The sequence below is a fragment of the Mauremys mutica genome, chromosome 5, assembly GCF_020497125.1.
Source record: "Mauremys mutica isolate MM-2020 ecotype Southern chromosome 5, ASM2049712v1, whole genome shotgun sequence".
Taxonomy (NCBI): domain Eukaryota; kingdom Metazoa; phylum Chordata; order Testudines; family Geoemydidae; genus Mauremys; species Mauremys mutica.
In genome coordinates, this window is record NC_059076.1 from 124,597,589 (window position 1) to 124,625,121 (window position 27,533).

Below are 27,533 nucleotides of genomic sequence, written 5' to 3' on the forward strand. Positions count from 1 at the left end.
TTGAGGGCATTTGCCTCCTGCTGTCCTACATGTAGGAGGCCCATCTGGTTGCAATGCATAAAACATACATACATGCCTAAACCACACAGTGCAATACCTTCTATCATCCTAAGCAGAAGCAGGATGGAGCATCAATTGCGTAAATGAATTGCAAAGTCATGTTTTCCCGTAAACAGCGCCACAATATTGGTTTCTTTTTTGGTAAACTAGGTATGTACAGAATGCTATAAGCACAGCATAAAACTTCCGCATGTGCTGTTGCCAGTGCTCTGCTTTTGCTTGCTGCGGGATGTGTTTTTACTTTCCTTTTAGCAACACCCCTATGACAGCAACAGCCGTCCAGCCAGGGGATGGCTACAAATATGTGTATTGTGTATAACTGTAAAACAGAATTCTGAAAATATATTTGCTTATTATATTTATATCAATTATTATTTACTGCTGCATCTGTTATTAAATCTGTAAAGCCCATTGGGAAGAAAGATGCTATAAAAATAGTTTATTACCTGAAGAGTTTGGATAAAGCATCACCAAGAAAACAAAGCCTGTTGGATTTAGTGGAATAAGCATCAGCTCTGAAAAACAGTGGGCCCAGTTTTCACATATAGGTGCATTAAAAGGCTGTCGTGTTTAAAATTGGGACTCCCTGGACTCATAAATTCACATCCCATCAGGTCTGGTTCGGATCTTTCTGGGGTAGAGTGACTGTGTGGGTCTTTGGGGCAAGACTTTAAAAACTGTTTGTATGTTCTCTGTGAGAACGCTTAAAGCCAGTATATTCAGAGGTCACTCATTTTGGGTTCTAAACTTTAAGATAGCTTATGCCTGATTTTTCAAAGGTGCTAAAACCCCACAGCTCCCATTATTTTCAGCTGGAGTTGTGATAGGGTGACCTGATAGCAAGTATAGTAGGATAAAATAGTAGGATAGGAGAGAGAGTAATAGTGACCTATGCTGGGGAGGGTGGGGGGTTGTGTGTGTGTGGGAGGTTAATAAGGTCCCATATAAGACAAATACCCTAATATCGGGATGGTCCCAATAATATCAAGACATCTGGTCACCCTAAGTTGTGAGAACCCAGCCCCTAAGAAAATCAAGTCCAAAATATTTCAAGATGGTCACCCAAAAATCGAAGCACCAAAACTGGAACATTTTTGCCTTCAAGATCCTACAGCCCTTTGTTGTAAGAGCAGGAAGTTTACCCTGGTATCTTAAAAGCAAAATTTCCTGTGCCGAATGTATTTGCTTTACTTGCTGCAGCCCTACCATCCAGAGGCAGCTGCTTTTGGCGGTGCTATATATCTATACTATATAGTTGAGGTACTTTACCATTCTTTGTCATGCAAGGCACTCTCTATATAACAATCCGTGAATGGTGGATGCATTCGTTTTATTTAGCAGTTTCATAGCTCATGCATCTGACTGCAGCTAGGGAAGGAGAGAAAGGACCGTAGGGCTGCTATTCTAACAGCCTAGCATTTATCTCCAGTCCCTAACTGAGCTGCAGCCCAGACTTCTCTTCCTCACAGCAACACAATAATTCCACCAGCACCATGGGTGGATGGGCCCCTCCTCCTTCACTTGCCTGAGCCCCTCCCCTTTCACTTGCTTGCGACAAGACACACCTCTCCAAAACTATTGGCTAGTTTCCCCCTGCCTATTTGCATAGCCTCCTCATCTCCAATCAACAGCTGCTGACTGCTTAAAATGCATAAGGCCGGCCACTCAGTGAGGCTGGGGGCTGGGCCACCACGTGCTGTTGCTAAGCTTCGGCTTCTAAATTGTTACTGTAGTGACTGACCTATCAGGGAGAAGATTCAGATCTGTCAACATTCTGTCTCCTAACCAGAGGGCGCTTGTCTGCTCTGATTGGCTCTACTTGAGGACTTAATCCCGCCTCTACCTAGAAATGCTGTCCATGATTGGCTATGCCAGTCGCCTGTGTGTCAAATGTAGGTTGAGAGAGGTGGTTTATATAGGGGACTTGGAAGTCCCCAGCCTGTGAACTCAGTGCAGTTTTAATGCTCATTGCTTTCCTCAGCTGTTTGAAAGGCAGACACAGAGTTTGAGGGTAACTCCAAGAGCACACATAAAAATGGAGCTGAACTCTCTGTTAATTCTTCTGGAAGCAGCTGAGTATTTGGAAAGAAGAGACAGAGGTATTCAGAGAAATGACTAGCAGGCGCTTCTAAACATTTCACTCTCTTTGTTGCGTGGGTATTCGGACGCCCTTTTCTCTGAGTCCATATTTCCTTCACCTGCAAAGGTGCCATGGGATTTAAACATGGTTTTGTCAGATGCATTGCAGAGACGGGGGGAGGAGGGGGACAAAGGCTATTTTCTTGCAAAATCTTTAAACAAACGAGCCCTGGCTCGAGTCTGTTTGGATTGTATGTATGTTGCAGCATTCGGTATAGGTTACATTGTTGCTCGTGTTGCCGTTTGTAATTGTATTGCCGTTTTCCCTTCGCCCTTGTCACAATGTTTCAAGATGTGCATGATCCAGCCAATTATTTATTTACTTATTTTACTATTTACTCGGATGATCCTCCTATTTTGGCACTTTTTGTTTTGTTGTCTTTCTTTTAAAAATTCCGGAGTAAAAGCCAGACAAATCAACCAAAATTTTTTGTTTTTTACCCTAGCGTTCCTGCAAAGGAGGAAAAAATGCATGGAAAAATATATTGCCACTAATGCTGACTTTGTCCCTAGAAGCAGAACATGGCTATGCATCAGTGTTACCCTTCGATAGTGACTATTCCAGAAAGAAAACAAAGGCAGGCACGCTGGCCAGAAAATCCCAGAATAACAGGTAATGGATGTACCGTCTTTTTCCACAGTGAATTGGCAACTTTTTCTCTCTGTCTAGCTTTATGTGCAGCGCATATATGTATAAAAATAATAACTAATCCCGTGTCTTAGTTCCCAGTAGTCGCCATTTTTCCCCTGTATGGGCTTGGCTCTGTTTTGATCTCTCATATAAACACTGCCACGCGTACACCATCGCCTTAGCACTCACTGCCTTTCTAAACCATCTGCACTCACGCTTCTTCCCCTGGTTTGTTAACGGCTGTGGGCGCTTTGATTTCCTATGTATTTTTAAAATAATAATCAGAATCCTGACTTCCCTTGCATGACACCAATTCCCTCCCAGTCCTTATTTACAATCTCTTTATTGCTATGAGATCAAATGCACCCCCCCGTTGCAGTGTAACGCCGGGATCTTAATGGGGGGGAGGGTGGGGAAGATGGGGAAAGGAGGGAGAATGTATCTCATATTGAACTTGGATTTATGTATGTATTTTAAAGTCTTTCGAGTGAACTTGACCTTTCCGGAGGGTCTGCTGCACCTTTGCTCTGGTCTGTGCATCGCCTGCACGAGCGAGTCCCTCTGCATGCAGTGAATTACAATGCATGGTTACATTATTATTACCAGCTGCCTTTTTGTTTGTTTGTTTGTTTTTTTCTTGCAGCCACTACCTGTTCTATGATCACCCTTAGCTCGGTTTTCTGCGCAGACTCCCTGCAGCTTTGTTTGGCTGACCAGGCAGTGCTCAGAGTGCACTGTCTACGTGCAGAAGGCTGTCTTAAAGAGACAGCGCCGCCTCTTTCCGTAGGAATTCCTTCTTTTCTTGCATTTTACGTTCTTACACACACACACAGACACAAATATACCTCGATGGTTCCCCCCTGCTCCAAAATATTGGTGCTCTGCTCTTTACAAAATGACTCCTTTAAAAAAATTATTTATGATGAGCCCTGCGGAATAGCCTAAAATGAACAAAACTTGCCCATGACTTATTTTCCAAATGAGAGGAAAGTTAGTCTGATCAGGCCAGTTCTTTGATCTCAATGACTCCAGCGTAAATCCTGCACGACCCCAGTGCAGTCAATGGGATTACTCTGGATTTACACTGGTGAAATGGGAAAGCAGAAAACAGACCAGTCGTGAATATTAAATTTTGAAAATATTAACTAAACCAAAATCAAGCATCTCTCTTAGAAAAATACAAGATCACAATGAGCTATGTTTGCAGTAACCCCTGCAGGGCAATGCGCTTGAACACAACTGAGAGAATAGGGGGTGTAAATCCTTCCCTCCCCGTCCCTTACTCCAAACAGCGCCGATACTTCTGGGGATATAAATTCGGGAGGGGGGGGGGTAATAGTTAAATTGGTGTATGAAGATACAAGATCAGTTCATTTTATAGGGGAGTGATCAGGAATCACAGAGGTACCTAGATTCGGAGACAGTTTTCATCTCTGTAAATCATGCATCTCTGTGAATTTTTCCATAAAATAACCATATTGTACAAAGGCAGTTAATTTAAAGAGAATTCTTAGGACTTGTTCTGATCCTTATTTCTTGTATGCAAGAGACAGAAATCCGTATTACTTGTGGAAGCATTATTCCATCATTTCCTTTCTTGGTTTTCTCACTGTCCACAGCAAAATAGTCATTTGTTTGAACTGTAAGCTGCTTTTAGGAATTTTTAGCACAAGATATGTAATCTATCTATTTCAGCAGAATTGAAAGATTTTTTTTTTGTTATAGGTTTGGTAGCATTATTTATCAAAGCCAGAGCACACAATACCATTGTCAGTCAGATATTTCTCACAATTTTTTCTCACTCTGATTCTTGTGTGCACACAAATGCTTTTTAAAAAAATGCATAATGATCTTTTTATTATTTTCCTGCCAGCTTTATTGTTTATAGACAAGCAAGGGCTCATTCACAGTGGGGTAGGGAAACACCTCTGGAGAAGTAGGGCCACAAATTCAGTTTTCATGTTTAGTTCACCATGGATATTTGTCCACCTCCTAAGGAAAACAACAACAACAACAACCTGCCGCTGAGCACACCTGACAATCTCTCTATAACACAGACCTCTGGCTGGAAATAGCAGGATGTTGTGATAAGGCACATTGGCAGAGCTGTGTGGGCAGTCCTGCATTGTGCTTGCCTACAACATGCCTGTTTTTACCTGTTACTTAAATTTGAAACAAAACTGCATCTCAGGCTATGAGCTTATGATCCCAAATTCAAATCGCACCACTGCTCTTATTCGTATTGGGAGCACAGGTGCTGGAACTAGGGGTGCTGGGGGTCTGCTGCACCCCCTGGATTGAAGTGATTTCTATAATATGCAGGCTTTATAGTTTGGTTCAATGACTCGCAGCACTCCCACTATAAAATTGTTCCAGCACCCCTGATTGGGAGCTAATTTAATGGTTATTTGGATGTCGGGTCACAGCCTCAAAGTGCATAGAATGTGAATGTAATGTTCAATTTGATCATGCAATCAAATCTTTATAAGCAATTCAGGGATTAAGAGAAGTAGACAACTGGCCAGAGTTCGGAGGATCCTAGGGACGGGCGGGAGGAGGGAGAGGGAATTGCATAGTGCAATATTGCAGAATGTTATTTTTCAGTAACTTGGTTATTTCTAAATCCTGTTTTTTCCAGAAGTCTCAGCAGGTTTGAAAACTAACCTTTGCATGTGTCATTTGAACACAAATAAAAGCACACAAACAATTGTTTTTAAAGCCTGAAAAGCATCTCTTTCGTGCATGGATAACTCAAAAATGGGGCACATAATTGTACCAAACTTAAAAAAATAAATTAGCCTTTGGACTGAGAACAAGTATGAAAAATTTCCTCTCCCTACACCCCAAAAAAGTTACAGGCAACTGGGGGGACACATGCATATGGGGGGAAAGTGTTTCTTCAGCCGTAGCTGTGGCCATTACCAGATGACTATAATTAGACAATCCATTGAAAGAGTTCATAATTTTTTACATTTTTTGTTTGCTGATGTTTTTTTTTAAATATTACTTGGCAATTTTTAATTTTATGTTGATAGAGAAAATATTTTCATGTTACTGTGAAGGTGGTAGAAAATGCTGCTTGATGCCATTTTTGCCCCATCTTTGTATAATATATATTAAATGTATTTATGATGAATTGATCTATAAATTTCCTTTTATGATGTGCAGTTTCTTGCGCTTGAGTCAGGCTATATCTATCTATCTATCTATCTATCTATAATGAGTGTGTGTGCTCCCCCTTTACACAAAACAGATTTGAAAGGGTATTTTTATGTAAAACTTCTTTGTTGCTATAGCGTTCTCTCCTGAGATTTGGAAGTGTGCCCCTCAGATGATTATGACGAAAATCCCCTAGTAGATGAAATTGGATTTTTGTTTTCCAATCTGAATGAATGATTTGAGAATAGCACACGTTTGTAATTGATTTTTCTGGGGGAGGGAAGGTAAACCCAGGTCAGCTCTTCTTGTAATGGTGATAACTAGACAGTATTTGGTTGCAGAGCAGCAAATGTCTCCTCTTGATAGAATAATAACTGTAGTTCCTAAAAGCAATATAGCGGAGCTCATAAAAATTCTTGCTAATATGCAGTTGGAATAAAATCAGGCTAGAAAAAAAAATCCAGATTTAGTAGAGTTGTGTCTTGGAGGTTAAACTTTCAAATGTCTTTCCATCGAATACAGTGAGTGTAATGAAATGGATGTATTACAGATGTCTGCAATTTGTTCAGAGGGAATATTTCACAGAAGCAGAAAGTCAATGAAGTTCAGAAGATTACTTGGTTGCAGAAAGTGATTTGTTAATAGGAATTCAGGGTAGCTTTCAGATAATTGGAGCTTTCTTGTTTTGTTTCGTTTCCTGTTTGTGATGCCGACTTAAGAGAGAGAAGCCTATACATTTTTGTGTTTAGATAAGGGGCAAAACCAGTAGCCTGAACTGACCCTCTTGTGGACAGTGGCCCACATCACACCGCCAGTACATGTAACAACTAGACAGGCCTGATTCTCCATTGCCTTGTACTTTGTGAAGTCTCTTATCACTGTGAATAGTGGGTGTAAAACGCCCATTGTACCATTACACGAGTGTGAAAGACTGCACAAAGCAGCAGACAATCAGGCCCAATCTGTGTTCTGTGCTCATGAAAAGATCAGAAGTAAATTAATACGCAGAGTAAAATTTTAGTGCTCAATGCCTGTCTATTGGGTCACAGTTAAATTTACTGGCAGAACAGGAAATGGAAGTCCTGTGAAGTAGCCTGCTTGGCCTGTTAATTTAGGAGCTGATAAAAAGGAGGGAAAATGAAAGCAAAACTTAGGTTTATAAATATCCCTACTGCATCTGTTGAAACTAATCAATATTTGATGATGTTTTTATGTCAATAAAGAGAGTTGTGTACAATGTACTTTGCCATGGTGAAGGGGATACATGTACCAAAGAAGGTGGTGGGTCCAAACGGGATGATGTTTCAAATGAAAACATTGTTTAATGTCTCCATTCTTCCGTTAACATTGCATGTCTGACACTGCAAACCAGTCTCTGGCCCCTATCTGGCAAGCTGCTCTTTGCAGACTAGAGGTGTGTGAAATTGTTCAGCCGAAACTTTCTTAGCCAAAAAATGCAGATTTGGGTCGACTGAAACATTTTGTGAATTTGTGTTGACTTTGGTGAATTGTTTCTGTTGCAGTGGATAAAAGAAAAAACTCCAGAAATGTCAAAAGGAAGCATTTTGACATTTCTGAAATGTCTCATTTTGATTTTTTTTCCAGGCTAGATTCACACACTAAAACCAGTAAATGTGTCCCTCTTATAACCATTAGCCCAATGCTTAGGGCACTCACCTGGGATGTGGGAGCCCCAGGTCTGAATCTCTACTCTGGAGCAGGGACTTGAATCCTAACTACTGGCCTATCAAGTCATTCTGTCTCTGGCCCAAAGGCTATTACAGTATTTCATATAAAGTGTCACAGCTTCAGCAGGAGAGGCTGAGAGACCCACCCCAGAATAGCCTGTATGGTAGGGCACTCATCTGGGATGGGGAAGACCCGGTTCAAGTCCATGCTCCGAATCAGACAGAGCGGGGATTTGAACCTGAGTTTCCCACATTCCGGGGAGGTGCTCTAACCACTGGGCTAAAGATTTTCAGGAGAGCACCACTTCCCTCTCCTCTAACTGTGAATCTAACCCTTCATTTCCTTCCCTTTTATTAAAAATACCCAAAATGTTTAGTTCGACCCAAAACAAAATTTTTCTAACTTTTTTGATTCACTGAAAATTCTGAAAAAGTTTGGATTTGGTTCAACCTGAACTGAGAGCTTGTTTTGATTTCCTGCCCTCCCACCTGAACTGTCAGAGAACAGACAATTCAGTTATTTGCCCAGCTCCAATGCAAATGGACCTCTACAGGCAGAGGAAGCAGCTTAGGGACCAAGGCCTATTTTCCTTCATTTTTTAAATGAAAGGCTGAGAATAAAATCCAGACTGTGTAAACACAACAATCTGTTTTGCTCTCTCTGAATTCAGTGTATCCTTCTTGTTGTTTTTTCCCCAGGAAAAATAGGTGTGAAGGAAAATGATCTATCTTAGAGAATGCATTAAAAAAACGAATGCTACTGTTACACTAATAGAATACATTATCACCAATGAGGAACTATAGTATGTATGAAAGTAGCAGTCGGTTGGTTGGTTGGTTTTTTTTTTAATTTTTTTTTTTTTAAAGAAAGTCACCAAATCAGAAGCAATGTCAGGCCTTGCTCTTACGCACAGATTCATCATACAAACTCTTGAACCTCACTAGAATCAAGGCTCTGCATAAGGGTCTGCACCAATGTATCTATTTGCAGAATCCCATCCCGCATCCATAATACTGGCAAAATTCTGCTTTGAGGCAGAACTAAAAGAGAAACATTTTTAAGAGATACTATGTGGTCAGTTAAAGAAAAAAGGAGGGGTTTCGAATAAATGAATGCAGAACTGAGCAAGGTTGTGCTCTAACCTCTCAAATTCAGGTAATTCCAACGTTAGGCCCTGATCCTGCAACATACAGCCCAGCAGCAGATTGGTGTGCTGGCACCGAGCTCTAGTAAAGCCCATTGAGACCTTCAAGTTGAAAATGCAACCTTATCTCTGCCCCATGCATGTCTGTTACATTGCAGACTCTTATTAGATGATCACATGCTGTTCCTTAAATAATACATTGTCACATTTTTATTTATGTGTTTTTCCTCCAATGTGGTTATATGTAGGTAGCATCTTGTGGAACTTACCACTCTCTTTGTTCTTGTGTTTTGGCCTGGGCTAATATTTCTAATATACCATATTTTCAGTGCTGACAATACACCAGTATTGCTAGGTGTCACTCACCATCATTTTAAGCACACTTTTTCCGATGCTGCTCTAATAGACATGGGGCTTAAAATAATGGTGGCAGCCTGTAGCTTATCTATGGCTCCCAGTGTTTGAACTGCAGAAGTGCCTGGAGTGCACAGACTAGGTTATGACGTGACAGAAGAGGAAGATGAGACAGATGGATGGGGGAAGGGGAGAGGAAGATGAGTTAACGGTAAAGCAGTCAAACTGCAGAACATTGTGCAGAGGTCTCAGCTCACCACCTGCACAGCCAGCGTCAGCTGGTAGGCAGGGCTTTAGCCTTTTAACCTTAATTTTGATATTTCTTTACATCTGAGCATTTTAACATATAGTCTTAACAGTGCACTAACATGATATCTGAAAGAAAACTTCCTAGGGGTACTTAAAAAATAAAGATGTGGAGGGGAAAGAGCTTTTGTCTTCACTATTAAGAAACTCTGCTGGTTTGTAAAATATTGCAATTAGAGCATGTAAATCCCATAATCTAGAATTACTTGGCTAGAGACTCTTTAGGTGCTGCCATCCCTGACTCCAACTATAGAAGAAAACATGCCCCTTAATCCTTATTTGATGATTTTCATTTTAAAAGAATTTAGAATTTCACACCTGGTTAATCACCATTTAACTACTTGGTACTAGATAATGAATGCCAATACTGTCTCAACTAGATAGTAGCCATTACTATTTGCAACAGTTGCTTTGCAGCTAGTGGCACAAAGTAGCCAGAGTTTCTGTGGATCTGGACTCTCTTCTTTCTCCATAGGAAATGTTTGTGGCAAACATTCCCCTACCCAGTCCCTTCTATTCCTCCTCTGCTTATGGCTGGTCCACACCCAGTTTTGTGCAGAAATAACAAAAGATATGGATTAAAATCACTGTAGTTATTTTGGTGCAAGTATATGTGTAAATCTGCCCTTAGATTTCTTCCCGTCTGCCTTCTGGGATCTGTGGAAAGCAGAGGATACAGGATGAGGTATGGCAGAAATATTGGTTCTCCCTGAGGCAGTGCTCTGTGCTTCACAGAACTGAAGGAGTGAAAAATAGTAATTACTTATAGAGAGCTTTATCCTCTCAAAGAACTGTACAACCTTTCCTGATGAGCCCTCATTGTGTGGGGAGGTAGGTATTGTAGAACTATTAATAACTCCCATTTTACTGCTGGGAAACGGGCAGGTTGTGTGTCAGATCTCAGATTTCTTCAATGCCTAAACCACTAGCAGGGGTGCTATAACAATTTTTACAGTGGGGGTGCTGAAAGTAGAAACCAGGTATTTGGCTATTATTACTACTTCAGGCCAGGGGTGCTGCAGGTCTTTAAGGTGTATCCAGAAGCTCTATTTGCTCCCTTCCACACCAGTCTCATGTTGGGGGTGTGACGCATGGCTAGAAAGGGTTAAACATCCTGCAAAATAACTAACCCTCAAAAGACGTGGAAAAATAATGTTTGTGTTTTTGTGACATATGTATGAGTAGGGTCCACAGTGTAATCAACAGTTCCTGTCTATGATGTATTCTGATAATTCAGAGGTCAAAAGAACATCCTAGCATGTAAATGAATTGTAAACACGGGATATCTCAGCATTCATCTCTCTTTGAAATTTACTGTGAATGGTGGAGAAACAAGCAAATTACCTTATGCTAAGTTTCAGTGGTAGACCTCCTTCAAAGTCATGCTAATTGTCTTTTGACAAATTGGAGTTCAAAAGACATGAAATTGTATAAAAGATCCTTGGGTCCTGATTCTGTTCTCTCAGATCTGCTTAGGATTCATCAGGGGAAGTTTGAGTCTCAAGACTGAGGCCTCGGTTATGCTGGTACACCCTGAATATTATATTTAGATATTGGACTATAACCTATGAACTATTTCTTAAAGAACTCTTTGCAACTACAAAGCTCACCATCTATGCTATGAATCTGAACCTCCAATGAATTGAACTCATGTCTGTATGTATATTGATCTTTTAACCATATTCTCTTTTGTTTTTTAATATATTTTAGTTTAGTTAATAAGAATTGGCTGTAGCGTGTATTTGGGTAAGATCTGAAATATTCAATAACCTCGGAGATAATGTGTTCAATCCTTTGGGACTGGTAGAACCTTTTCTTTTATATGATGAAGTAAGATTTTCAGAAATCATCATATTTAACTTAGATACCTGGATGGAGGCTGGATCACTTTAAGGGAACTGTGTTTGGACTTCTGAGTAACCGGTGAGGTAATAAAGAAGCTGTTTCGTGCTGGTTTTGTAAATCTAAGTATTGGAATATCCACCAGCTTTATGGGGGATTGTCTGCCCCATTCTTTGCAGTTCACCCTAATTGAGTGACCACAGCTGGCTCCCCACTAGGACCCCAGTCACAATGGCGTAGTCATGCTGGGATGCACATTACCACAGGTTAATTGGATTATTGGATCAGAGCCCACACGCTTGTCAAAAAATAATTTTGATACTGGAGAGTTTAAGGGTTAAAAATCAGTTACAGTGAGTGAACTATAATCAAGATCCTGACAGAAAAAGCCTGGAAGAATTGTGCTGGGGGGGGTAGGGAGTTGTCTTTTACAAATAAGGCCCCAAAGCAGGAACTGAAAAATCTGTTAATTGCCAGTGATAAGGAAGCAGACTCAGCGAAAATGCTTGCAGTGAGAAACCGGCAGGTAGAACTTGAACAAGCTTAGAGAATAAAGGAATTCTGTCTTTGTTTTGGGGGTCTGTGTATGTAACACGACTATATAATCTTATGTGATAAACTGATAAAAAGGCAGATCACATTTTTGGCCTACTGCTGTTGCTCTGATTATGTTTAAATGGTTTTCATATATACATTATTTCCTGCTCAAAATAATCATATGTATTCCCATTGTGTTGCTCTATTTATGATAAGGTGCATTTAGTTTAAGATTTAAAATATAAAGAAAAAATGTTTTTTAAACAGATACCAACTCATACATGACCTGTTCAACTCTCACTAAAATCAATGGGGAGGTTTCCACGGAAGCCTGGATTGGGCTCAGAGACCCTGATCCTTCAAAAGTTTACACATGTTCCGACCCTTACGTGAGTAGTCCCATTTAAGTCAGTGTATAAATGTTTGCAGGATCAGGGCCATAGTGGGTAGACTTGGACCTGGAAAAAAACACTTTAGGGTCTGATCATCAGTGATTACTACCAAATTCACGGTCCATTTTGGTCAATTTCATGGTTATAGGATTTTAAAAAATCCATGATTTCAGCTATTTAAATCTGAAATGTCACGGTGTTGTAATTGTAGGGGTCCTGACCCAAAAAGGAGTTGTGTGTGTGTGTGTGTGTGTGTGTGTGTGTGTGTGGGGAAATGTCACAAAGCTATTGTAGGGGGAGTTGCGGTATTACCACCTTTACTTCTGCTCTGCTGCTGGCGGTGGTGCTGCCTTCAGAGCTGGGCAGCTGGAGAGCAGCGGCTGATGGCTTGGAGCCCAGCTCTGAAGGCAGAGCCCTGTCCAGCAGCAGCACTGAAGTGAGGTTGGGATGGGATGGGATTGCCACCCTTACTTCTGCGCTGCTGCCTGTAAAACTGGGCCCTCAGTCAGCAGCCACCACTCTCTAGCCACTCAGCCCTGAAGGCAGCAGCGCAGAAGTAAGGGTGGCATGATATGGTATTATCACCCTTACTTCTGCACTGCTGCTGATGGGGCGCCACCTTCAGAGCTGGGTGCCTGGCCAACAGCTGCCAGTTTCCGACCACGCAGCTCTAAAGGCAGTGCAGAAGTAAGGGTGGCAATACTGCGACACATCCCACCCACGCAGTTCCCTTTTGGGTGAGTAGCCCCAATTTGAGAAACGGTGGTCTCCCCTGTGAAATCTGTATAGTATAGGGTAAAAGCATACAAAAAAGCAGATTTCATGGGGTGAGACCAGATTTCACAGTCTCTGACGCATTTTTCATGGCCATGAATTTGGTAGGGCCCTAATGATTACGTGATCCTCGCTTTGTTTTCCCTGTGCAGCCAGATGGGTACATTGGTTGCAGTGTTCACATCAATGAGAAATTTCAAATATGCTGCAACATCTATGTGGGCGGTTTGCTTAAGAGCCAGCTACATGCTTCTGTAGGGAACGATCGATGGCCCTGTGCTGCACCTGGTAACTACACATGTCTTAGAATGGACTGTGCTCTTTACACCTAACGTGAACAAAGCAACCTCTGTCAGCACATAGTGCACAGAAGCTGGTTGGGTTTCTAACGTACTGTTGGAAAACTGATTCAACAAAATCTGCTTGCACGGATCTTGATGCTGTAATGTGTTATGCCATAAAAGTTGCTGCTGCCTTCATATTCATGATCTTCACATACTGGAATAATAAAAAATCTGTTTCCATTCTGAGAGAACTAGAACGACTGGTTTTGTAACAGTGACAATAATTTCATCCTGAGAAATGTTTTTAATTTCAGTTGTATAAATATAATTGTTTCTGTCTGAATCTGTTTTTTTAAGAGTTTTCAATAGTAGGTTCAATTTTTCTACAATAGGAAAACAGTCCTAATTTCTTGGAAGTTTTTTTATTTTTTTTAAAAGTTCTAGGTTTCTGATCCATACCTAGGTTTAGCAAAAGAAAAGATGCATATTTTCTGCATTAAGACCGAATTCACAATTACCGCAGCTGTTAAATGGTGATCGATCTCTCTCTCCGCCCTCCCCCGCTTCCCTCAGGGTCTCCCAGAAACTAAGTTTTGAGTCTCTTCTTCTGGGATTTCTTCCCTCCCATTCTTACAGTTCTTATCTTTTACCAATTGGATCTTGCAACTGTTTTTTGTTTGTTTTGATCTTTTTTTCCTTTTCTCCATGGCTGAAAATGTTGTGTGGTTTGTTTCTCTTACCACTTGGGTCAAATTAAGAGGCAGATTTGTGCTTAGTGCCTGAAGACCCTTTAAACTTTTCTGTACAAATTGTAGTCTGTCTGTGCAAAAAGATTTACCCATGCAAATGCTATAGTTAGATATTCTAGGGAAACAACTAAAAGAAGTTGACACCTTGAAGACTTTCAAAAGCTATGTTAAAAGCAACCAATTTAAAACCTATATTGCATTAAAATCCACGTGAAGTCTAGGCTTTAGTTTTGTTTATAATATGTTTTAAATTGCAGGCTTTTAACATCTTTTTTCAACGCCATATAGGTGACATTTTTAGCTATTCTAAAATCCAGTACTCATCATTCTAAAATATTTTTTTTTCTATTTTTAATAGGTCATCACACAACGAACTAGAAAAACATAGGTAAGTCATGAAAAGAAAGTGTAATTATCTAGAAAAAGCATCGTAGATGTTTGGACGTCCATATATAGACAGGGGTATGGTGTTAGAATGGTGTTCTGAATGAATCATCTAAACTTCTAGCTGATGAATACAGTACTTATAGAAGTATAACTTTAATATTAATGATGTTATTAAAGAAGTAAATTTCCCTAGTTGTTTGCTAGCAAACCTTAAGAGTTATAAATACAATAGAAATTGAGTTATCATGATTAAGCTGCATGGATTTGGGGCTAAGGGAAGAGTATGAAATGCAGAATTACTTTACTTTAAACAATGTTTAAAGTAAACTTTTGTGTGTCACAGAGGATTTAGTCTTGCAACTCCCACTCTGTGTAAACTCATTGCAAACAAATTTCCCATTAACTCAGCTTCCTTATAGAGACAGCAGGTTCCATCCAGAGGATTATGTTCAGGGCTGGAAACCAGGGCTGGAAGTGTCTGCAATACTTTGAAAAACTATTATTTATTAATTAAAGAAGTTCACAAAACCCTTTAGGCCCAGAATTTTAAATAGTCTTTTCATAACTATAGTAATAGCTACACATGCAAAATGTGTGTGCACAATTTTAGGGTCTGGACTCTTTTTTTTTTTTTTTTTTTCCTATAGAGGCCATGCATCCTAAGGCAGTTACGAGAACAGAAGACAATGTATGCAAACAAACTATATGGTAATATAGAATAGGTGACAAATATGGCTCATGAAATTATGCACACAGATTTGATACTTGCTTCAGACTATGTGAAGGGTGGTTGACAGACTCTACTGTATTGCAGCTAAAGGAAAGGGTGATATTTGTAATTCTGAAATTTTCTTCCTGTCCTATCCCAAAATAGGACGAAGAAACTTAATCACAATTTCTTTATTAAAGTTCCTGTCACCATGTTTTCACCTTGTTGTTTTTTCATCCTCCTTGTCCTTGATCTTCTGTTCAATCTCTTAGTACCCTTCCTTGCTCTGTCACTACCAATCTATCTTTACTGAGTATCCATTTTCCCCCCATTCCTCTTTTATTATCTCAGCATGTAGTTTCCTATTTCTCCCTCTGCTCTAGTCCTGAGCACATTTAAGCAGCACAGTGTGGGGGAGGCATTAGCACTGCATGCAGGTGCAGGAAAGGAGTGATTTTTTTTTTATATAATATATAATCACATTTCAGTTTCTCACTTGGAGTTCTGCAATGCGTCTTTTCACATGCATGTTAATAGTACTTGCCACTGTGGCATATTCTCTCTGCAGTTTACTTATTTTCACATTGGAACTTGAAGGTGTAGCTTCTAATTGCATTCAGTTAACAATATTTAATTGTAATTACATACTGCAGGTCCTAAAGTTAAACTGTAGTTAAAGCCAAATTTTCAGATAGCCTTAATCCAGCCTGCAACCATGAATGTGTAAAATTAAGAACATAAGAATGGCCATACTAGGTCAGATCAGTAGTCCATCTAGCCCAGTAACCTGTCTTCTCACAGTGACCAATGCCATATGCTTTTGGCAGTTGGAGATTTAGGGACACCCAGAACATGAGATTGCATGCCTGACCATTTTGGCCAATAGTTATTGATGGACCTATCCTCCATGAACGTATCTAACTCTTTTTTGAACCCAGTTATACTTTTAGCCTTCACATCATCTCCATGGTAACAGGTTCCGTGGGTTGACACTGTGTTGTGTGAAGAAGTACCTCCTTATGTATGTTTTTAAACCTACTGCCTGTTAATTTTTTCAGGTGACCCCTAGTTCTTGTGTTATGTGAAGGGATAAAATAATGTTTCCCTATTCACTTTCTCCACACCATTCATGATTTTATCCCTCAGTCATCTCATTTTCTACGATAAACAGTTCCAATCTTGTTAATCTCTTTTTAGGTAAAAGCTGTTTCCTTCTCTGTACATTTTCCAATTCTAATATAATATATATTTTGAGATGGGGCAACCAGAACTGCACATAATATTCAAGGCATGGGGATCCCATGGATTTATATACTGGCCTTATGATATTTTCTGTCTTATTATCTATCCCTTTCCTAATGGTTCCTAACATTGTTAGCTTTTTTGAGTGCCCCTGCACACTGAGTGGATGTTTTCAAGGAGCTAACCACGAAGGCTCCAAGAGCTCTTTCTTGAGTGGTAACAGCTAATGAGGACCCAATAATTTTGTGTGTATAGTTGATAATTTTTTTTTCCAGTGTACATTACTTTGCATTTATCAACAATTAATTTCATCTGCCGTTTTGTCACCAATCACATAGTTTAGTGAGATCCCTTTGTAACTCTTCACAGTCAGCTTTGGAGTTAACCGTCTTGAGTAATTTTGTATCATGTGCAAACTTTGCCATCTCTAGGTATTTAAACTCACTCAGTGCTTACATTTTAGGGGAAATACAAGTTTACTCAATGCCTATGTTCCTGCATCTGGGCATGAGCACTGCTGCCTTGCTCTAGGCGACCGGGTGCCTATCTGCCGCCTAAGCCCCAGAGCAATTCATGAATGGGGGTAATTCTGTGAAGAGTTACAAAGGCTGCCTACTGGATTGGGTCCCATTCAGTATCTGGCTGGAGGAGGAAGTGGCGGTGCTCACCTTAAAACTTGTAGTCCAGTGGTTAGAACATTTCCTGGGATGTGGGTGACGTCTTTTTGGCCTAGTGACTGTTTTTATCCACAGTCACTGGGCCAAAGAGAGCTAAAGAGGGAATGACTCTGTAGCCCAGTGGTTATGGCACCCACCTGGGAGGTGGGAGACCCAGGATCCCCTGCCCCAATCATTGTTTCATTATTTATCCACAGTGGAACAACTTCAACAGGAGACACGGAGAGAGGCCCACATCAGAATATCCCATCACCCCGTGGTTAGAGCCCTGCTTCTGAGAGGTGTGGGAGACCCCTGTTCAAATTCTTTCTCGCCCATCAGCAAAGAGGGGAACTGAGTCTCTAAAAGTTATAAGGTGGGCACCCCCCTCCTCCTCTGCCATTTCGTGTGGAGGGACGCAGGCATCTAACTCTTTCCGTCCTGAAAGAAATGTCTTTGGCACCTTGGGGCCAACTTTCCCTGGCGCCGGTGAGTGCTCGCCCCGACTCCACCATTTCCCCGCCTCCGCCCTGCCCCCATTCCAACCCCTTCCCCAAAGTCCCCACCCCCAACTCCACCCCCTCCCTGCCCCTATTGGACCCCTTTCCCAAATCCCCACCCCGGATCTGCCTCTTCCCTGAGCATACCGCATTCTCCCCCCTCCCACCTTCCTCCCAGCCACGTGAAACATCTGTTTTGCGGCACAAGCGCTGGAAGCTAAGTGGAAAAAGCGGGCGCGCTCAGGGGAGGAGGCGGGGCGGAGGCGAGCTGGGCGGGGAGCTGCTGGTAGGTGCTGAGCACCCACCCATTTTTCCTCGTGGGTGCTCCAGCCCCGGAGCACCCATGGAGTTGGCGCCTACATTCAGCACGTAAGCCTGCAGGCGTCAGGTTCCTGTTAGTAGAACACTAACCAGAGATAGGCGCCTCCCTGCAGCCCCGACTTAAGTTCTAGTCTCTGAGAGAGGGGCATGGCTTCGCAACACCCTGGCTGTCAGCATCACCCATTGACTAGCTTAGGCGGCTCCCAGCCTTGTGTACTGACTTTTGGTTGCATCCTAAGGTGCCCCGTCTCTCTCCATTCATTGTATAGGGAGCCTGGGCGCCTACCTCGGCTTTGTGGATCATACTGTTTTTCCTGTGATTTTTCTACACGCCTAAAAGTTCCGTGTTATAATGCAGAGGTCGGCAGCCTTTCAGAAGTGGTGTGCCGAGTCTTCACTTATTCACTCTAATTTAAGGTTTCACGTGCCAGTAATACATTTTAATGTTTTTAGAAGGTCTCTTTCTATAGGTCTATAATAAATAACTAAACTATTGTATGTAAAGTAAATAAGGTTTTTTAAATGTTTAAGAAACTTCATTTAAAATTAAATTAAAATGCAGAGCCCCCCAGACCGGTGGCCAGGACCCGGGCAGTGTGAGTGCCACTGAAAATCAGCTTGTGGGCCGCCTTCGGCACCCGTGCCATAGGTTGCCTGCCCCTGTTATAATGCCTAAGTCCCTTTGTGAATCTGGGCCCTAAAAATCGGGAGTCTAATCTAGTCTTGTGCATCATCAACAGAACTGTTTATTAAATCCCAGCCAGTTACGAGCTTTGCTTCTACAAAGAGCAATGGGTTTACCCAGGTGTCATGCAGGGCATAATTTGAAGACTATGAGGGTTCACAAGTGTAACAAAAGGTCTAATTTGGCCTTCAAATCCTTATTAGTGATAATGGCATGAGAAATCTAGAACCCGGGTTGAGTTTTCAGGGCTGACAATTAGAAAAAACTTTTTTTTTTTTAAATTGTATACTGAGCACAGAATCCGTGATGGACAATAAACCTGGAATTCCACAATGCCTTTACCTACAGTGTGTTTTCAGTGTGTATCCAAAGGGTTCAACTTAAGTTTCAACCTTCAATTTAATGTCTTTGCCATTCTGGATTGAACTGGGGCCTCAACATATTGCATGAGTAATAATCATTTTCGGAACAGTGAGGCTTTATCTTCAGTTTTTTTGGGGGGTATAGAAAGATGATGGAAGGATGGCCTTCTTCCCAAATTAAGCTCTCTACTTACTAAGCATGGTATAGTGTATATGTTCCTATTACAGCTTGTGAAATATTACCCTTTTTCGTTCTCATTGGCTGGGACTTGTGCATAAAAATTCGTGTCTTAAATTTATTGCACAAAATTATTTTGGGGTCAATTAATTTTTAATCTGTTTTTTTCCCTGAAGCAGATATGGTGGTTTAGCTTGCTGCAGACTGGTTATCCAAATCTGCTCTCGGTTGCAGGGAATTCAATGAGAGTTATGCATGCCTATCTGAGAGCAGAATTGGGCCTGCTGTGTTGTGAAATATGCAGTTCAGGTTCCAGAAATAGTGCTAAATGTGAACATTTAACCTAGCAGATAATAAACAATGCTAGTGAAAAGCATAATGCTATCTCTTCATAGCAGTTTAAATTGGATCAGTCCTTTCAATGCTTTTGATCCAGGTAAAGCATCTTTTTCTTGTTGCAAAACACTGACATTCACAAGAAGGGCAAGGTTTTTTATTTATTTATTTATGGTTAGTTTGTTTGGGTTTTGTTTTGTTTTTTAATAGATGAAACTGAACTTTTTAGGTATATATTTTTATAGGTGGAGACCAAGCTCTATTCAACAGCAATAGGAGGCTTCCAGGGAGTTCCTTGTTTTGTATTGCTTTCAGTTTTAAATAGTTTTTTTTCCCTACATTTGCATACATATCACTGTAGCCCATATCATGTCGCTCTGGAGACCAAACCATGACAACTATATCATACACAGGAGTGCAAGGTATTAATTTCAACATCGATTAAACACAGTTAACTCACGCGATTAACTAAAAAAAATAATTGTGATTGATTAATCTCACTGTTAAACAGAATACCAATTGAAATTTATTAAATATTTTTGGATCTTTTTCTACATTTTCAAATATATTGATTTCTATTACAACACAGAATACAAAGTGTACAGTGTGCACTTTATATTATTTTTATTACAAATATTTGCACTGTAAAAATGATAAAAGAAATAGTATTTTTCAGTTCACATCATACAAGTACTGTAGTGCAATCTCTTTATCGTGAAAGTGTAACTTACAAATGTAGATTTTTTTTATTGCATAACTGCACTCAAATACAAAACAGTGTAAAACTTTAGAGCCCACAAGTCCACTCAGTCCTACTACTACTTGTTCAGCCAATCGCTAAGACAAATAAGTTTGTTTACATTTACAGGAGATACTGCTGCCTCCTGCTTCTTTACAGTGTCACCTGACATTGAGAACAGGCATTTGCATGGCCCTTTTGTAGCTGGCGTTGCAAAGTATTTATGTGCCAGATATACTAAACATTCGTAGGCCCCTTCATGCTTCGGCCACCATTCTAGAGGACATGCTTCCATGCTGATGACGATGCTTGTTAAAAAAAATAAAGCATTAATTAAATTTGTGACTCAACTCCTTGGGGGAGAATTCTTTGTCTCCTGTTCTTTTATGCCCGCACTGTGCCATATATTTCATGTTATAGCAGTCTCAGATAATGACCCAGCACATGTTCGTTTTAAGACCACTTTCACAGAAGATTTGACAAAACGCAAAGAAGGTACCAATCTGAGATTTCTAAAAATAGCTAGAGAACGCGACCCAAGGTTTAAGAATCTGAAGTGCCAGTAAGATTTTTTTTTTGGCTCCCAAGGACAGCGTTATATCGAGGTAGAGGTGTATTCCTAAATTTAAAGGTAACATAGTCTATTATAGCTGCATTCAAAAAGCTGATCTAACCGTACTGGAAGTGCTTTGGTGTTAGTCTCTTAAACTATCTATGCTGCTTGGTGTAAGTCAGGCATAATTTTAATCCATTTCTGCTGGGAAATCTGAACTCAATATGTTTTATTTGTTGGCTAGAAGCAGGCAGTGGTTTAGTTTATTTTTTGCATTTAGCACTGAAACCAGTATTCAAACTTAGGTGCTAATGTGTGGCACTTAAAACAGACTTTCAGGTGCTGGACTGTAGGTTTAGCTGCCTCACTGTTAGTGCTCAGGTTTAAAATTTGGACTCATAACTAGTTCTGTCCTGCTATCACCAGATGTTTCATAGGAACTGTCTTTATGTCAAGGCCCCACACACTGTATGGCAAAGTAAATCTAAATTCTGTCACAAGGCCCTTTTTAATCTACATAAGAATGGCCCTACTGTGTCAGACCAAAGGTCCATCTAGCCCTGTATCCTGTCTTCCGACAGTGGCCAGTGCCAAGTGCCCCAGAGGGAATGAACAGAACAGGTAATCATCAAGTGATCCATTCCCTGTCGCTCATTCCTGGCTTCTGGCAATCAGAGGCTAGAGACAGCATTCCTGCCCATCCTGGCTAATAGCCATTGATGGACCTATCCTCCATAGTTCATAGACTCTAGGACTGGAAGGGACCTCAAGAGGTCATCGAGTCCAGTCCCCTGCCCTCATGGCAGGACCAAATACTGTCTAAACCGTCCCTGATAGACATGTATCTAACCTACTCTTAAATATCTCCAGAGATGGAGATTCCACAACCTCCCTAGGCAGTTTATTCCAATGTTTAACCATCCTGACAGTTAGGAACTTTTTCCTAATGTCCAACCTAAACCTCCCTTGCTGCAGTTTAAGCCCATTGCTTCTTGTTCTATCCTTAGAGGCTAAGATGAACAAGTTTTCTCCCACCTCCTTATGAAACCCTTTTAGATACCTGAAAACTGCTATCATGTCCCCTCTCAGTCTTCTTTTCCAAACTAAACAAACCCAATTCTTTCAGCCTTCCTTCATAGGTCATGTTCTCTAGACCTTTAATCATTCTTGTTGCTCTTCTCTGGACCCTCTCCAATATCTCCACATCTTTCTTGATAAGCGGTGCCCAGAACTGGACGCAATACTCCAGCTGAGGCCTGACCAGTGCAGAGTAGAGCGGAAGAATGACTTCTCGTGTCTTGCTCACAACACACCTGTTAATGCATCCCAGAATCACGTTTGCTTTTTTTGCAACAGCATCGCACTGTTGACTCATATTTAGCTTGTGGTCCACTATAACCCCTAGATCCCTTTCTGCCGTACTCTTTCCTAGACAGTCTCTTTCCATTTTGTATGTGTGAAACTTATTGTTCCTTCCTAAGTGGAGCACTTTGCATTTGTCTTTATTAAACTTCATCCTGTTTACCTCAGACCATTTCTTCAATTTGTCCAGATCATTTTGAATTTTGACCCTATCCTCCAAAGCAGTTGCAATCCCTCCCAGTTTGGTATCATCTGCAAACTTAATAAGCGTATTTTCTATGCCAACATCTAAGTCGCTGATGAAGATATTGAACAGAGCCGGTCCCACTCATTATACCTTTCCATCAGGATTGGGAACCATTAATAACTACTTTTTGAGTACGGTTATCCAGCCAGTTATGCACCCACCTTATAGTAGCCTCATCTAAGTTGTATTTGCCTAGTTTATCGATAAGAATATCATGCGATTTATCTAGTTCTTTTTTGAACCCTGTTATGGTCTTGACATTCACAACATCCTCTGGCAAGGAGTTCCACAGGCTGACTGTGTGTTGTGTGAAGAAATACTTCCTTTCGTTTGTTTTAAACCTGCTGCCTATTTATTTCATTTGGTGGCCCCTAGTTCTTGTGTTATGAGAAGTAGTAAACAACACTTCCTTATCTACTTTCTCTACGCCAGTCATGATTTTATAGACCTTAATCATATTTCCCCGTAGCCATCTCTTTTCCAAGCTAAAAAGTCCCGGTCTTATTAATCTCTCCTCATATGGAAGCTGTTCCATACCCCTAATAATTTTTGTGCCCTTTTCTGAACCTTTTCCAATTCCAATACATCTTTTTCGAGATGGGGCAACCACATCTGCACACAGTATTCAAGATGTGGGTGTACCATGGATTTATATAGAGGCAACATGATATTTTCTGTCCTATTATCTATTCCTTTCTTAATTATTCCCAACATTCTTTTCGCTTTTTTGACTGCCGCTGCACATTGAGTGGATGTTTTCAGAGAACTATCCACAATGACTCCAAGATCTCTTTCTTGAGTGGTAACAGCTAATTTCTCCGCAATGACTTTATTGTCCTTGAGTGCTCTTTAGCACCTCGATCGTCCAGTGGCCGAACTGGTTGTTTAGCAGGCTTCCTGCTTCTGATGTACTTAAAAAAAATTTTTGCTATTACTTTTTGAGTCTCTGGCTAACTGTTCCTCAAATTCTTTTTTTGGCCTTCCTAATTATAGTTTTACACTTCATTTGCCAATGTTTATGCTCCTTTCTATTTTCCTCACTAGGATTTAACTTCCACTTTTTAAAGGGTGCCTTTTTGCCTCTCACTGCTTCTTTTACTTTGTTGTTTAGCTATAGGGGCTCTTTTTTGGTTCTCTTACTATGTTTTCTAATTTGGGATATACATTTAAATTGAGCCTCTATTATGGTGTCTTTAAAAAGTTTCCACGCAGCTTGCAGAGATTTCACTTTTGGCACTGTACACTTTAATTTCTGTTTAACTAACCTCCTTATTTTTTTGTGTAGTTCCCCTTTCTGAAATGAAATGCTATAGTGTTGGGCTGCTGTGGTGTTTTTCCTGCCACAGAGATATTAAATTTAATTATATTATGGTCACTATTACCCAAGTGGTCCAGCTATATTCACCTCTTGGACCAGATCCTGTGCTCTACTTAGGACAAAATCAAGAATTCTCTCTCCTCTGGTGGGTTCCAGAACCAGCTGCTCCAAGAAGCAGTCATTTAAGGTGTCAAGAAACTTTCTCTGCATCCCGTCCTGAGGTGACGTACCCAGTCATATGGGGATAATTGAAATCTCCCATTATTATTTTGAGTTTTTATTTATATATTATTGAGTTTTTTATTTTAATAGCCTCTCTAATCTCCCTGAGCATTTCAGAGTCACTATCACCATCCTGGTCAGTAATATCCCTACCACTATATTCTTATTATTAGAGCATGGAATTACTATCCATAGAGATTCTATGGTACAGTTTGATTCATTTACGATTTTTGTTTCATTTGATTCTATGCTTTCTTTCACATAGCACGACCGGTTCTGTCCTTCTGATATATTTTGTACCCTGGTATTACTGTGTCCAAGTGATTATCCTCATACCACCAAGTTTTTGTGATGCCTATTATATCAATATCCTCATTTAATATGAGGCACTCTAGTTGGTCCATTTTATTATTTAGACTTCTAGCATTGGTGTATAAGCACTTTAAAAACTTGTCTCCTTTTAGCTGTCTGCCATTACATGATGTAATTGAATGGAACTTTTTTTTTTATTTGACTGTTTCTGATCAGACCCTGCCTGTATTTTATCATTTTCCATCCTCTTGTCCTCACTAGGAAGGACATAGAGATTCTCTAGTAATAGATCCTCCCGTAAGGGATGTCCGAACCACTTGCTCCTCCGCACCTGTCAGCTTTCCTCTAGCCGTTAGTTTAAAAACTGTTCTACGACCTTTTTAATGTCTTAGAACAGTGCTCCAGGTTGGGAGACAAGGAATTCTACAGCAGTTTGTGGGAAGTATTAAACAAATGAAAGTTTAGGGTTTTATTTCATTAAATTTGAAAATGAATAATAGAATCAGTAGCGTCCTTTGTGCTTATATATATTGCTATTATGATCACTTTATTTTACTCTTGTCCCCCTACATTTTCAGTTTACTGTGTGCTCTATTAACACCTAATTATGTTGCAGAAGCTAAAGGTTTTGACGGGTGGGGTTTAGGTGGTGTAGGAGAGGTTTAGGACATGGATATGTTCACATCACTGAGGAGGGTTTTTAGCTTCTATGTTCTTCCTATGGGCATTACTCAGTCATTGTTTGGCAGAGAGATCCACTAAATGTTCTTCATTCCAGGGGAGCATCACAACTGCCCTATTCTGCCACCAGCATTATAAATATTAAAGACTTCCATAGCGCTAAACACAGGCAGAAAGCTAGAGCTGCTCTAGGATTTACTCTGCTTGTATACACTCAGGTTCCCACCATTTACGGTGACCAGACAGAAAGTGTGAAAAATCGGGACAGAAGGCGGGGGGTAATAAGCGCCCAATATTGGGACTGTCCCTATAAGATTGGGACTGTCCCTATAAGATTGGGACATCTGGACCCCATGTACTCAAACCTGGCGATGGCTAAAACATCAGGTACTGAGAAGGGATTATCACGAGTAGGATGGCTCCAGCAGAGAGAGAAGCTCATCTGGGCATACACAGAAATATCATTGAATAAAACCTTCTGTTTTTTGACATTTAAAAACTCTTCTCTCAAATATGATTTGTTTCTATTAACTAAAATGTTAGTTATATAAAGTGAGTCAGAGGCCTAATCTTCATGTGTGAGTACCTAGAAGCAGGCACCTGATTAAAAGTTGCCTGATTTTCAGAGATGTTGGGCACACACACAACTCCCACAAAAGCCAATGAGAGTTGAAGGCACTTGTTACCTCAGAAAATCAGCTGTTCAGTTAGGTGCCTAACTATAGAATTAAATGCCTACCTTTGGGTACCCAACTTTGAAAACAAGACTCTGAGCTACAACAGCAGCCATAGCTGTATCCTACCCTCGATCCCTGGTGGAATTCCTGTTTGTCTGTGACATTTGCCTGGTATATGGATGGCTCTTAGAAGTAAATACTTGGCACCTAAATATTTAACTTGCAATAAGGATATTCTTGCCATGATAACAGTAAAAACACACATGCATCTATCTTATCTACTTATCTGTCTGTTCTCTAGTTAATTGTGGGTGGGAGAAGGGATTTAACATGGATATATATTGCCTTCACCCACTGATCACTGTTTCTTCTGGGTGATTAGCAAAGCAGGATGTGAACCTCCCAACAGCTTTGTTTTGTCATAAAGCAAAGAGGATATTGTTTTCAGCATTTATGGATACTGTCCCTAGTTAATCTCGATATCTAACTTGGCCTCCCTTGCCATCAACTCAATACCAGCTGCTAAGGGAAATTGAGTGTTACAAAAATGTCTTTTCTTTTTAGTTTTTTAATTTTTTTTTTAAAAAGTCCTCTATCATTCTTAGCCTAAAATGCCTGCTGAGAGCCCTGTACGGTGCAGTCGATGTAGTCTGTGTTGCAGCTCAGATTTGCTAGCATTACACTTTTTTTCTAGATCCCTTCCTCTTGGCCACAGTCCAGAGACACAGTGTCCTTGTTTAGCATTTTGATGTGGGGAAACACTGATAATTAAAGCCGGTTTCAAGCCATGAGCTGATTTGTAAGCAGCGACTTGCTCCAGGATGTGTGTTGTCAGTCGATAAATACACAGCTTGTGTGTGCTGAGCCACAGTGTGTCTTGGGCCTGATTATGCACAGTGTGTGTGCGTACATGTTGATTGAACCCACACCCTAGGGGGAGTATTGTTTAAAATAATAAAGTTAATTTCTAGAAGAATGGAGATGTCATTCTGTTCTCCCTTATGCTGATATAAAACCAGTTTAACCACACACTGCCTTTAGTAGAGTTCTTCATTATTTACAATGGTGGTATTTAGGGCAGAATCAGGCCCTGGAGTTTTAAGACACGTCCAGGATGTGTGCATCTATAAAGTAATGGAATTAAACCTATAATGTACCAGCATCTGAACAAATACGTCCTGCAATGGAAATCTCATTGCCCTCAAGGGTTTGTTGGACTGGGCCCTCAATTTCCTTAGGCACCAGACTGACTTATGAAGATTGGAGATTTTCTATTTTGCAAATTTAACAAATAAACGAATAAAACCAAAATTAAAACAGATGGATTTGTGGAGTTGTGTTACATGGGGAAAAAAGTTCCAGCATGTTAGTGTGCAAAATGAGTGAGTGAAAGGGTATGATGTGGCAGTGAGCCTTTAAAAAAAAACAAACAGCTTTGAAGAAATGAACCTATTAACACTTATTTTTGTAAATGCTGTTCCCAGCTGTGTATGCTTATGTATGTATATTTGTGTGTGTATTTTCAAGAGTCTGCATAGTTCTCTAAGAGGCATTGCTGTTTATCAACCTGCATTACATAGGTGCCACGGGATGTAGGCATGCCATTGGATTTTTTTAGTGTATTGGAGAGGAAATAATCTCAACAAATCCTGTATAAATGCACCTTTTTCATTCGGCTGTATTTTTTCATTGTACTAAATGTCGTTGGAGTTATTGCTCAAAATTCCTTATACGTAAGAGGTACATACGAGGGTTGGCCTCTTTCCTACTTCTGTTCACTATTTCAGTAGAGCCACTCGTAGCCATATCAAACAGTATGGGGACGGGGGAGGAGTAAAAGAGATGAAAACAGGGAATATCTTAAACAGAATTTCCTTTTATGCAGGTGATAAATTTAATATACCATCTCAAACGTTCAAAATTAATGTCAGTTATTCACCACAACAAAAGAATGGTGGTTTGTTTCCAGCTGTAAGATAAATGGGT

The 27,533-nt window shown here is 40.4% G+C and overlaps 1 protein-coding gene across 2 annotated transcripts in view; it reads left to right on the forward strand.

Moving 5' to 3' along the window:
* The first annotated feature begins 1,920 nt into the window (after nt 1–1,920).
* Nucleotides 1,921–27,533, forward strand: part of MXD4 (MAX dimerization protein 4) — a 46,478-nt gene continuing 20,865 nt past the window's right edge. The window contains exons 1-3 of one of the 2 annotated variants that reach the window (XM_045017378.1): nt 1,921–2,159; nt 2,716–2,812; nt 14,419–14,448. In XM_045017378.1, coding sequence (XP_044873313.1) covers nt 2,096–2,159; nt 2,716–2,812; nt 14,419–14,448 — 191 coding nt within the window. In that variant the 5' untranslated portion in view covers nt 1,921–2,095. Of the gene's footprint in view, nt 2,160–2,712; nt 2,813–14,418; nt 14,449–27,533 lie in introns of both variants that reach the window. The other variant, XM_045017377.1, reaches the window with a different exon arrangement.